Source organism: Saccopteryx leptura, chromosome 2 (assembly GCF_036850995.1).
Source record: "Saccopteryx leptura isolate mSacLep1 chromosome 2, mSacLep1_pri_phased_curated, whole genome shotgun sequence".
NCBI lineage: Eukaryota > Metazoa > Chordata > Mammalia > Chiroptera > Emballonuridae > Saccopteryx > Saccopteryx leptura.
In genome coordinates this window covers 284,363,045-284,376,983 of record NC_089504.1, presented here as the reverse complement: position 1 = coordinate 284,376,983, position 13,939 = coordinate 284,363,045, and the positions used below count along the sequence as shown (strand labels likewise).

General features: G+C 37.5%; 1 protein-coding gene across 2 annotated transcripts in view; it reads left to right on the top strand.

The window, feature by feature from the left end:
- Positions 1–3,068, top strand: part of CHD1L (chromodomain helicase DNA binding protein 1 like) — a 69,898-nt gene extending 66,830 nt beyond the window's left edge. The window contains exons 21-22 of one of the 2 annotated variants that reach the window (XM_066362111.1): positions 11–119; positions 1,406–3,068. In XM_066362111.1, the coding sequence (XP_066218208.1) occupies positions 11–119; positions 1,406–1,484 (188 nt within the window). In that variant the 3' untranslated portion in view covers positions 1,485–3,068. The remainder of the gene's footprint in view (positions 1–10; positions 120–1,405) is intronic. The other variant, XM_066362110.1, reaches the window with a different exon arrangement.
- Positions 3,069–13,939: the final 10,871 nt, after the last annotated feature.

The window sequence follows — 13,939 nt, the reverse complement described above, 5'->3', positions numbered from 1 at the left end:
TTTTCAACAGCAAGTGTCCACCTTCCACGCCTTGGACATGCCACAAAAGGTTTTAACTGGTATGGTACTGAGCGCCTTATACGGAAATACTTGGCTGCAAAAGGCATTCCAACTTACATGTATCCTTTTGTTACTCTAATAATGTTCCCTCAGCTCAAAATGAAAAATGTCTTACATTTTCTGGTAGCACTTTTTAATCCAAGGCCAACTCCTCCTCAGCCACAGTTTTTACTCTGCCCCTCTTTAATGAGAGAAAATCTAAGAAGCACTTTCTAACTTGTTTATATCAAAGGAGACAAATACATCCAAGCCTTTCTATGTGCCAACAAGATAGATTGAAAGCTACATGAAGGGAGGAGTCAATTGCAATTTTTATTTGGTAACATAGTGAATCTTTTTTACATCACTTCTCTAGAGCTCCTTCATGCCTCTAGAGCAGGGGTCTCAAACTCAACTCAGCATGTGGGCCGCAGAGCAAGATCACAGCCATTCGGCGGGCCGCACTAGGTCTACAAAAGGCAACTGTTATGCAACACTTTTCTCACTGCAGTTGAAAACAAAAAAAAATCAGTACAACAAGCACAATCGTACGTGCAGTTTACTCAGTGTCACAAAACGACCAGAAACTGTAGTTTGCATCACAACTGCTGTTAACTAAGCTAATATCTAGCTAGGATGCTAGAGAAATGAAAAATACAAGTAGGCCCCTAGGCTTACTTAATTTTATCCAAAATATTTTGAACTTCGTGGATTAGTCTGCGGGCCGCACAAAATTGTTCGGCGGGCCGCATGCGGCCCTTGGGCCGCAAGTTTGAGACCCCTGCTCTAGAGGAAGGCCTGATTCTAGGAACTTCACTCAAGTTCCCTAATATAAACAAGTGAATTACTTAATTTCTGAACCTATTCAATATATTCTTAAGGAGCGCTGTGAAATTCATTTTGACCATTAGGATATAATCTAGTTTAGCTACACTAGTATTTTCTTATAATAACCTCTTTGTTTTGTGAGTTAGAATTGTTCAAACTACTACACTAATTCCAAAATCACTAGAAGAAGCTAAATTGATTGACCTACAAATGTTATAATCATATAGAAACTATATCTGTTTATTTACTGAAATTCTTAGTGGTGATTTTCAACGTAGTTAAATCACTAGAAAAACTAAGCTGAGAGGTCATGTTTTATATGCTTGCACAATTCAAACAGTATCAGAAGTATTCTGGTATATCAACAATAGCTGTGATATGTACTAACAACATCTGAAGGGTTTGACATGGTGAAAGGGACTTAAAGGCATACTACTGGAGTGGTTATTCCAACAATTACTAAACTAGACAACTAGTATTTTTAGCGAAGTTGATGTAAAAGTGATGAAATGTATCTTCCTTGACTACCCTTAATCAGTTATTACTTTCCTAGAAACAAAGCTGCCATCCCTCCTTCACAGTACTCATCTTCCTCCTCAGGACAACTGGTGCCTTAACAATTGGCCCAGTATCAGATCTAGCTTTCAGTAACCAGCTATGAAGATTTTTGCTCAGAACTAGTGTAATAGAGTATTTCAGAGAGGAGTCAGGATCTGGTGTGCCTTTTTTCTGAATTCTAATTTTGTTCTCCTAGATGTGCTACTCTCATTTGGTACTTGTCATACAGGGATGCACAAGTTAGTTGGGAAAATCCTTTTGCAGCTTCTCAGGGCTCCAGTTTTTACATAGCTATTAAAATAATAATACAGGCCTGACCTGTGGTGGCACAGTGGATAAAGCGTCGACCTGGAAATGCTGAGGTCGCCGGTTCGAAACCCTGGGCTTGCCTGGTCAAGGCACATATGGGAGTTGATGCTTCCAGCTCCTCCCCATCTCTCTCTGTCTCTTTCTCCTCTCTCTCCTCTCTAAAAAGAAATGAATAAATAAAAAAAAATTAAAAAAAATAATACATTTTCTGTTTCTCATGGTTTCATTGCTTTCTTTTCCCCCAGTACAGTTTCATTCCCCTTCATCAGACTGATTTCTTTATAGAGGGAAAGGTCAATTGGATTAAGGGAAAATGAAAGGTAATAGAATGGGCTTGCTCTGGGAAAAGAAAACACCCTGAACCAGTTCATGCCTTAGGAAGAATGGACTTTGAGGGGTAGAGGCTGAAAAGTGAAGTTCCTGATCCAAACAAGTGGAGCCTGTCCTGCTCTTCTTTTCATACTACTGAGCCTGTGAAGCTAAAAGAATACACATTGACCTAGAAGCCCTTCAATGTGACATCAGAGAAACAAATGGGCCTTCTTTCCCCTTTTCTCTAAATTTATTTCAGCTTCAAGACAAAGGGGAATCGTGGATATGGCAGTAGCTGACACTAGAACGTCAGAATGGGGACGACGGGGCTGAAACCACCAGAGAGGGAGTTATGGGGGAAACACCATATAAGCTGTAGCCTTTTATTGTTGATTTCTTAAATTTATTGGGGTGACATTTGTTGATAAGATTGTATAGGTTTCAAGTGTACAATTCTGTGATACATCTTTGTGTTGCATTGTGTGCTCGCCACACAGTCAAATCTTCCATCACTGTTTGTCCCCCTTTACTGTTTACTACCCCTGCCCCCTCCTCTCTGTTAACTACCATACTGTTACCTGTGTCTGAGTTTTTGTATATCTTGTTTGTTCATTTGTTGCTTTCAGTTTTATATCCCACACATGAATGAAATCATATGGTTCTTTTTCTATCTAATTCATTTTGCTTAACATGATATTTTCAAGATCCCAGTGATATTCTAATAACTATGCATGGTGCCATTTGGGATATTGGAAATATAGAGGGGAACACTATGTAGAGTAAGTTGTACACCTGAAACTAATACATAATAAAAATTTTTAAAAGATCTATTCATATGTCACAAATGGCAGTATTCTTTTTTTATGGCTGAGTATTCAATTTTATATATGTACCATATCATTTTTATCCAATCATCTATTTAAGGGCATTTCAGTTGTTTGTATGTCTTGGCCACCATGTGTAATGCTGCAACAAACACAGGTGCATACATATTTGTAAATAAATGTTTCAAGTTATTTGGGGTAGATACACAGAACAGGGGTTACTGGGTCATACAGTAACTCTATTCTTAATTTTTTGAGGAGTTTCCATACAGTACTGTTCCCTTGGTCATCTTAGCCTCCTCAGAAGGAAAGGCCAGATGGCATCAAAGATATGTGGGGGAAAAAAACAAAGCAAAATCCTGGGATAAATAGAATATGTAGCTTTTCTCATTCTTCCTTCCCAGAGAATGACACCCCTTTGATGGGAAGAGAGAACAGATTATAAAAGATAGGAAAGACAGAGATATAGTAAGGCAGTGGTTTGGCTCTGAGCTCAGTGAGATAGACAAGAATAGCAGGAGGCCCCCACCCAGAGAAAAAGCCCATATGACTGAAACAAGGACAGGGTATAAGGTGAGAAAAAAGTCCTCCTCAGACAAACAAAAGTGTGTTCCTAAAAAGGTCACCTAAGCTCCCTTTTGAACAAGTTCCCCGCTCTAATGCTTTTCTCAAATGTTCAGAACCTACAACAGCCATCCTGATGCACTATGCTCTCATAAGCAAGCGCAGCTTTTCAGGAAAGTATACAGTCTTTGGACAATCTTTTTTTGTTTGTTTTTTGCTAATACCCCACCTATTTGGACTGTAATGAGCTTTTGTAGAGAAGTTTATGCCCTAAACATCCATATAAAACTCTGCTTATTGGAATAGTGAGGAACTGAAGTCTACTGAAATTTTTCCATATGTAAAATAGTACATATTCTTGATTTTTAAAATAAACTTTTACTGCTCATAACTTTTGTTTCATCAACCTCAACTACATTGTTAATTCTCTCCAAGTTGTGCTTGAATCAACTATTTTTGAGCCTCCATACTATCTCTAGATCAATGTGTTTTCTGATCTTCTAACTGAAGTATAAACTCTATAGCATTAGTTACCATCCACCATAATTTACCTTATTTCCCAAAGACATCCTGTGGTTTATCACTTGAACCTTTGCTCATACTTGTGCCTCTTCCTGGACTGCCTTACTTCTCTAAGTCCCTCCCCCTGTCTCCAACCTTGTATTGCCCCCTATCAAATCTAGTCTTTCTTAAGAATCCAGAAAAATGTAATCTCTCTGTGCTTGAACTACTAATGGTAATTGGATTTCTGGTCTTACTTCGTTACATCTCCTATTATACTCATTGGTATATTAATTCTTGCCTAAATTCTAAGGTCTTTGAGAAAGATGATTTCTCATTTATTTTTCATATCACACAGAAATTACTAGGTACTCAGATATTGAAATGGTATGAGAATAACTGGCTAGCAATTTGGGGAAAGTGTTAGACTTTCTGCATATGTCATAAACTTCATGTGGTTTAATTACTTGAATATAAAACTTGAGAATACAGAAATATCATTTTATGGTGTCTTATTAATAACTTCCTTTTGAAGCTTATTCCAGCTTCTCACTAAAATACTCAATGGCATTAAGGTGAAAACTCACAACCACACTGGAAATAGACAACCAACCAACTGCCAGAATATGAGAGGAAATGTTATAAGGCAAAGTAGAAATGAGATTTCATTTTAGGAAGGAAAGATTGCTTTAAAATCTTGGACCTTCATCTGCCAGAAAATGAGCAACCATTCCTCTATACTTTCTTCCCTATGTTAGCAAAAAGGTCAGTTCCCACTCCTCAACCTCTGCTGTGAGCTCTAACCCCTCTAGCCATCTCAAGAATGTTATTCTACCAAATTATTCCTCTTACGTATTGTTTCTTCCTTCAAATTAGAACATTTCCATTAACTTACAAACAAGGTCAAGTCTCTCCCATTAATAAGAATTCCCTGGAAACAACCAAAGTGTCCCTCAATAGAGGATTAGATAAAGAAGATGTAGTATATATATTCAATAGACTACTTAGCCATATGATGACATTGCCATTTACAACACTACAGATGGACCTTGATAACATTATACTAAGTGAAATAAGTGAATCAGCAAAAGCTAGGAACTATATGATTTCACACATAGGTGGGATATAAAAATGAGACTACAGACATAAGTAAAAATAAAGTGGTTATCAGGGGAAGGAGGTGGGGGTAAACAGGGACAAATATACAATGACAAAGTGATTTTGAGAGATTGGAAAATGATGTCAGAAATGGCAGTGTAAGAGATAAACTTGATCTCTCTCCTTGAAGTTTCAACAAATTGAACGGCCATAACTGAAGGAACCACAGCTGGGCTTGCCTGAAAGATGTGAGCACCTATCAACTAAAGATGGAAAGAGTAAAAAATGAGGCAAAAGATAAGCACTTGCGGTCAGGCTCCAGAGCTGGGAGAAGGCAAGATTGTCTGGGTTTTTGTCTGCCAGGGCTCTGGAGAGGGGAGAAACCCAAAGTGACGGTCCTCTGCTGGAACAGAGAGATTGGGGGGAAATTTAGTGTAATGCTGAACCAAAGCACCAGACCATGGGGTCACTGCCAGTGTTCCCAAGGTCTACCAACAGCCTGAATTTGGACAGAGGCAGAAAAATATAAAATGTGACACCCCAGCCTCCTAGATACCTCCTACCTCCCCTCACTGGTACAGAGAGTGGCAGAGACATACCCCACAGCTGAAGAACAGGTGCTCTGTCTGTGATCCCCTGCTCTGTTGGGACACAAGGAGGAGAGGAACACCTGAAGGCCTGAGATCACCACTGCCAAAGCCGTAAATCTCTCACAAGTCCCACCATTCATTGTGACTGCAGCCCTGCCTCCACCTTTGTCACAGCACATTCTCATCAGAGTTTTGACTGGGATGTTACAAGCTAAAACTTATAATCTAGCACCACCTGCTGGAAAAAGAAACACCTCTTGGAAATATTTTCTTTTTGTTTAATTTTTTTGTTGTTGATTCTGTTTTTATTATAATTTTGGATTTTGTTTCTTTTTGTAGTGTTTTTTTATTATTTTAATTTTTATTTACTTATTTATTTATTTTTTCTTTCTGAAGCTGGAAACGGGGAGAGACAGTCAGACTCCCGCATGCGCCCGACCGGGATCCACCCGGCATGCCCACCAGGGGCTACGCTCTGCCCACCAGGGGGCAATGCTCTTCCCCTCTGGGGCATCGCTCTGCCATGACCAGAGCCACTCTAGCACCTGGGGCAGAGGCCAAGGAGCCATCCCCAGCGCCCGGGCCATCTTTGCTCGAATGGAGCCTCGGCTGCGGGAGGGGAAGAGAGAGACAGAGAGGAAGGAGGGGGTGGGGGTGGAGAAGCAAATGGACGCTTCTCCTACGTGCCCTGGCCGGGAATCGAACCTGGGGCCCCCGCACGCCAGGCCGACGCTCTACCACTGAGCCAACTGGCCAGGGCCTGTAGTACTGTTTTTTAATCTTTATTTTTAGATTTATTTTTAATATCTTTATCATTCTTTATTATTTTTTGTGTGATTTCTTACCAGTACTACTCTCAATTGCTCTCAAGGCAGAAAAAAAGGAACACCATGAATACCAAGAAAGAGATGCAGTTTAGAAAGAAAATTTTAAAAATCTAGAAAGCAATCTCAATCATATGGAAACTTTGGAGTTAAATGATAAAGAATTCAAACTTGAAGTTCTGAATATACTCAGTGAGATGTAAGAAAACTGATAGGCAACTTTATGAGCTCAGAAAACAAAGCATAGACCTCACCAAAGAGTTTGAAACTTTAGAGCTGAAGAACTTACTATATGAATCGAAAAATGAGCTACAGGTTTAGCTAATAGAACAGGCTAGATAGAGGAAAGAATCAGTGACATCAAAGACAGGCAAATAGAGATAGTATAGTAGAGAGAAGAAAGATACTCAAGAATTTTAATAAATTGACAGAGCTCTATAAGAATTGTCTGACTCCATCAGAGCAAAATAAAAATAATGGGTATTTCAAAGAAGAACAGAGGGAGAGGGGAATGGAGATTCTATTTAGACAAATAATTGATGAGAACTTCCCAAGTCTATATAAAGTTTTAGATCCTTTAATCCAAGAAGCAAACAGTGCTGAGTTACCTCAATTAAAACAGGCTTTCTCCAGGGCACATTGTAATAAAAATGTCAAAAGAATCCTCAAGGCAACTAGGGAAAAAGAACAACATAAAGCAAGGTCCATCAGGTTGTCACCAGACTTCTCAGCAGAAACTCGACAAGCCAGAAGAAAGTGGACCCAAATATTCAAAGTCTTGACAGCTTGGTATTACCAGCCATGAACACTATATTCATCATATTTGTTCTTCAGATATAAAGGAGAAATAAAAACTTTTTCAGACATAAAAAAGCTGAGGGAATTTATCACCAGAAAATTCCCATGCAGAAAATATTCAAGAGGATTAGTCTACCAGATACAAAGAACAAGACACAAAAGAACTAGTAATAGCTCCAAGAAGGTTACAATATAAGAAGAGGATAAAGCTCTGAAGTAGCAAAGGAGGAGGGAGTGCAAAAGCACTTATAAGACAAAGAACTATTGTATATATGAAACCTTTTTTCTTAATAACATAATAGCAATCAACCATGAGAAAGCTAAAAATGGAATACATAGCTTAAAAAAGAAATGGAAGAAAGAAGCATTAAATACCACCAAACAAAAACAACTGACAGAAACACAGGGAAAAAAAACAAAGGAGACACAGCTATATTAAAAAAAGACTATAGGAAATTTTAAAGCATCAATAATTACCCTAAGAGTAAATGAAATGAACTCAGCAAAGTAGCAGGCTCAAATAGCAAACTTGCCTTCAAGAGACACATTTAAGCTGCAAGGAGAAAAGAAAACTCAAAGTGACATCTATAAGCTGATCTAAAAATAGAAAGAGACAACACAATCATACTTGGAGATTTGAACACACCATTGACAGCTTTAGATAGATCATCAAAACAGAAAATTAGTAAAGAAATATTGGCCTTAAATGAATCACTAGACCAAATGGACATAATGGACATTTACAGAACATTTCATTCCAGAACATCAGAGTATACATTTTTACCAGTGTGCATGGAATATTCTTGAGGATAGACCATATGTTGGGCCACAAAACTAACATCAACAAATTCAGAAAGATTGAAATCATACTAAATATATTCTCTGACCATAGGCTTTGAAATTGGAATTCAGCTGAAAAAGGAAGTAAAGAAACTCACAAAAATGTGGGAATTAAACAACGTACTTCTAAAATGACTGGGCAAAAGAAGAAATAAAAGCAGAGATAAAAAATATATAGACAAGAATGACAATATGAGATATCAAAACTTCTGGGATGCAGTGAAAGCAGTAATAAGAGGGAAGTTTATATTATTACAGGATTGTATGGAAAAAACGAGAGAGGTCCCAAGTAAACAGCATAACACCACATCTTAGAACTAGACAAGATCAAAGGCAACCTAAAGTCAGCAGAAGAAAGGAAATAGTAAAAATTAGAGCAGAACTAAAAGAGAGAACAACAACAAAAACTAGAAAAAATACAATGAAGAGCTAGTTCTTTGGTGAATAAAATTGACAACCCCCTGGTGAGACTTACTAAAAAAAAAGATAAAGGATTCATATAAACAAAATTTGAAATGAAAGAGAAATTATCACAGACCTCATAGATAAAGGATAATACTAGAATACTATGAAAAGTCATATGCCACCAAATTCAACAATCTAGATGAAATGGATAAATTCTAGAAATATACAATCTTCCTATCCTGAGTCACAAAGAAGTGGAAAATCTAAATAAGGAAAAAATAGAAACAACTATCAAAAACCTCCCCCAAAATAAAAGTCCAGGACCAGATGGCTCTACTAGTGACTTCTACCAAACATTCAAAGAAAATTTGGTACCAATCTTCAAATTCTTCCAAAAAAATAGAGAAAGCAGCAATATACCCTAAGAGATTTTATGAGGCCAACATAATTCTGATACCAAAACATGGCAAGGACAATGTAAAAACTAAAAACTACAGACCAATATCTCTAATAAATACAGATGCAAAAATCCTAAACAAAATACTAGCAAATTGAATACAACAACACATTAAAAAATAATACATCATAATCAACTGTGATTCATTTCAGGAGCACAAGTATGGTATACCATGGTCAAATTGATGAATATAATATACCGTATCAAGAAAACAAAGGATAAAAATTGTTTGACCATATCAGTAGAAGCAGAAAATTATTTGATAAGAAACAACACCCAGTTATGTTGGAAACACTCAGTAAAATGGGTATGCAAGGAAAGGACCTCAACACAATAAAGGCCATATATGACTAACTATCAACCAATAGCCTACTAAATGATGAAAAACTGAAAATTTTTTCTCAAAAATCAGGAACAAGACAAGTGTCACTCCACTTTTTTTCTTTATTTAAGAAAATTAGGTTTAACAGGGTGACATTGATCAACAAGGGTACATACCTTTCAGGTAAACATCTTCCACATCATTTGAACAGTTAATTATGTTGTATACCCACCACCGAAGATCAAATCATTTTATGTCACCTTATATTTGTTGCTCTTTACATCCTTTCCCAATCTCCCTCTCCCTCCTTCACATCTCCTTCCCCTGGTAACCACTGCACTCTTATCTGTGTCCATGGGTCTCAGTTTTGTATCCCACCTATGTGTGAAATCATACAGTTTTTAGCTTTCTCATATTTCACTCAATATAATGTTCTCAAGGTCCATCCATGTTGTTGTAAATAATGCTATGTCATTTCTTATGGCTGAGTAGAATTCCATGGTATATTTGTACCACATCTTCTTAATCCAATCTTCTATCGGGCACTTTGGTTGTTTTTATGTCTTGGCCACTGTGAACAATACTGCAATGAACATGGGGTGCATGTGTCTACATACCAGTGTTTTTAAGTTTTGGGGGTACATACCAGTATAGGGATTTCTGGGTCATATGGTAGATCTAGTCTTAATTTTTTGAGACCCACCATACTTTCTTCCATAATGGTTGTACTAGTTTACATTCCCACCAACAGTGAATGAGGGTTTCTTTCTCTCCACAGCTTCTCCAACACTTGTTATTACCTGTATTGTGAATAATAGCCAGTTTAACAGGTGTGAAGTAGTATCTCATTGTAGTTTTAATTTGCATTTCTCAAATAGCTAGTGAAGATGAGCATTTTTTCATATATCTGTTGGTCATTTCTGTGTTTTCTTGGGAGAAATATCCATGTCCTCTCCCTATATTTTAATTGAATTGCTTGCTTGTTTGTTACTGAGCTTTGTGAGTTCTTTATATGTACATACTGCTCACAAAAAAATAGGGGATCTTTCAAAATTAATAGAAGCAATAAAAAGCCTTTGACTTTTTTTTTTTTATTAAACAAGAACATCAGAAAAGCAAATGATGTCAAAGGAAGTTTGATTATACATATGAGATGCAAACTCAATTATCGTGATTGAGTAGCAAGTGACATATTGGTGGGGGTGAATAGAAACATGTCAAACTGGATGAGAGTGCCACACATTGACTTTTCTAGAGTGTATGGTCACCTAAGACTGCTAAAACACACTGACAGTGATGGGGCATGGACAGGATCAGATTGTTCAGCAGTTCTTGTGGGATCTTCTGCCATTTTTGCTCCAGGGCAACTTCCAGCTCAAGAAGTATAGGAGCCATTGGATGGTTTGCCAGACCTCTTCCTAGTGTATCCCAAGCATGTTCAATGGGATTCAGGTCGAAAATATGAAGGCCAGTTCATTTCATGCACATTCAATTCCTGCCTCCTGAAACATATTGTTGAGATGCGCCTTGCATTATTGTCCATGAAAAGAAAGTTGTTTCCAACCCTGGCCAGTTGGCTCAGTGGTAGAGCATTGGCCCAGCGTGTGCATGTCCTGGGTTTGATTCCTGCTTAGGGCACACATGTGAAGTGCCCATCTGCTTCTCCATCCTTCCCCTTCTTTCTATCTCTTCACTTCCCACAGCCAAGGCTCCATTGGAGCAAAGTTGGCCCGAGCACTGATGGCTCTATGGCCTCTGCCTCAGGTGCTAGAATGGCTCTGGTTGCAATGGACCAATGCCCCTGATGGTCAAAGCATCGCCCCCTAGTGGGCATGCCAGGTGGGTCCTGGTTGAGCATATGCAGGAGTCTGTCTCTCTACCTCCTTGCTTCTCACTTCAGAAAAATACAAAAAGAAAAAAGTTGTTTCCAACTGCTTCAGCATAGGGTACCACTCTAGGGTGCAGGACCTCATCTTGATATCTGACAGCAGTCAGTGATTCATTTCTGATGATGTGGAGGTCAGTAGGACCACCAATGCTGATGATGCCAGCTCACACCATGATTCCACCACCTCTGAAGGAGTCCCTTTCTTAAATGAAATGTGGATTCTCCCTTGTTCCTTGTTCACTCCAGGTCAGAACACAATGATTGTCAGGCTGCAGACTGAACAGCGACACATCAGAAAAGAGGACAGTTGACCACTCATCATGGGTCCAATGACAATGCTCATCAACCCATCTTCTACGGGTTCCACAGTGTTCAGCAAATAATGGAATGTATATCATTGGTTGCTGGGCATGCAGTCCAACATGATGGAGCGATTTCTTATGGTCTGGGTGCATATCCGTTGTCTAGTGGCAGCAAGAAATTGTTCCTGCAGCTCTGTTGCATTGCTGCGCCTGTTTCTTCTTGCCAATAAAGTCAAGAAGCGGTCATCTCTTGCCATTGTGGCAGATGGACAATCCTGCCCTCATCTTCTTCGTCCTGTGTCAGTCTCTTGAGAGCGATTCCTCAGTCTGCTAATCATACTTTGGGAGATTTCAAGTGCTGTTGCCAATGTTGTCCTATAGCTCTCCAGGCTTCATAATTGGCAAATTGTGTTGCAGGGGCATTGCAAGGCCTGGGAAATTGCAGAATGTGCATTTTCAAGATCAGGGAACATACAGATACTCCAGTACTTTCAGTCTTTTGCATACAGTGGTCCCTCGTCTATCTCAGGTTAGATTCCAGAACACCTTGCAATAGGCAAAACTCCACGAAGTAGTAACCTTTTACCTATTTTATTATTTATGTGTATATTTTAAGGCTTTATAAACCCTCCCCATACTCTTATAAACCTTTCTCACTCTCTTATAAACACTTCCTATGCTCTTAAACACTTTTTAATAAATAAATAAAAATACCTGTATACCACAAAATCCCACAATAAGCAAAAAATCTGCGACACAAAATTAGATATATACAATTGAAAAATCTGCAATATAGTGAGATGCGAAAAGAGAACCATGATATGGCGAGGGATGATAGTAGTGCATTTTCACCAATGAAATAAAAGTTGGTTTTGCATCTCATTTATATAATTGAACAACTTTCTTTGACTTGTCATTTGCTTTCTGATGTTCTTGTTTAATAAAACAAAATCAAATGCTTCTTTTTTATTGCTTCATAGTTACTTGAAATATCTCCTAATTTTTGTGAGCAGTGTATTTTGGCTACTAACCCCTTATTAGAGCTGTTGTTAGCAAATACCATCTCCCATTTAGTTGGCTATTTGTTTTGTTGTCAGTTTCTTTTTCTGTGTAGAAACTTTTTAGTTTGATGTAGTCCATTCATTTATTTTTGCCTTGCCTTCCCTTGCCTTTGGGGTCAACTTTATAAATTGCTCTCTATGGCCAAGATCCATAAATTTAGAACCTTTGTTTTCTTCTATGTAAATTATTGTTTCAGATCTTATTGTTCAGATCTATTTTGAATTAATTTTTATGCAGGGTGACAAACTGTAGTCAAGCTTCACTAATTTGCATGTGGGTTTTCAGTTTTCCCAGCACTATTTATTGAAGAAATTTTCTATTCTTCATTGTATGTTTCTGGCTTCTTTTTTCAAATTGATTTGTTCATATATATGTCATTTTTAATTCTGGGCTCTCTATTCTGTTCCATTGGTCTGTGTGTCTTTTTTTTTTTTTTTTTGCCAATACCATACTATTTTGATTATCATAGCTCTGTAGTATAATTTGAAGCCAGGTATTGTAATACTTCTGGCTTTGTTCTGTTTTTTTTCAGCATTGATTTGGCCATTCGGGGTTTTTTTATGGTTCCATACAAACTTGGTGATTTTTTCTTCCATTTAAAAAAATGTCATTGGAATTTTGATGGAAATTGCGTTCAGTTTATATATTGCTTTGAGTTTATGGCCATTTTAACTATGTTGATCTTTCCTATCCATGAAGAACATGGAGTGTTTTTCCATTTTATTGTGTCTTTTTCAATTTGTTTTAATAATGCTTTGTAGATTTCCTTTACATTCTTTATTAATTTTATCCCTAGGTATTTTATTATTTTTGTTGTAATTCTAAAAGGGATTATTTTGTTTAGTTCATTTTCCAAAATTTCATTGTTGGTATATATGAAAGCAATAGACTTCTGTATATTGATTTTGTATTCTGTGACCATACAGTATTGGTTTCTTGTTTCTAATAGTTTTTGGTAAAGTCTTTGGGGTTTTCTATACACAGGATCATGTCATCTGCAAAAAGTGAAACCTTTACTTTCTTTTTTCTTATCTGAATGCCTTTTATTTCTTTCTCTTGTCTGATTGCTCTAGCTAAAACTTCCCCAATACTATGTTGAATAGGAATGGAGAGAATGGGCAGCCTTGTCTTGTTCCTGATTTTAGAGGAAAAGCTTTCAGTTTTTTACCATTTAATATATTACCTGATATTTTGTCATATACGGCCTTTATTATGCTGAGGTATTTTTCTTCTATGCCCATTTTATTGAATGTTCTAAATACAAAGGGTGTTGTATCATATCGAATGCTTTCTCTGCATCTATTGATAGGATCATGTGATTTTGTTTTTTATTTTGTTTATATGGTATATTACATTAATCTTTTTACATAAGTTGAACCATCTTTGTGCTTCTGGAATGAATCTCACTTGATAGTGAT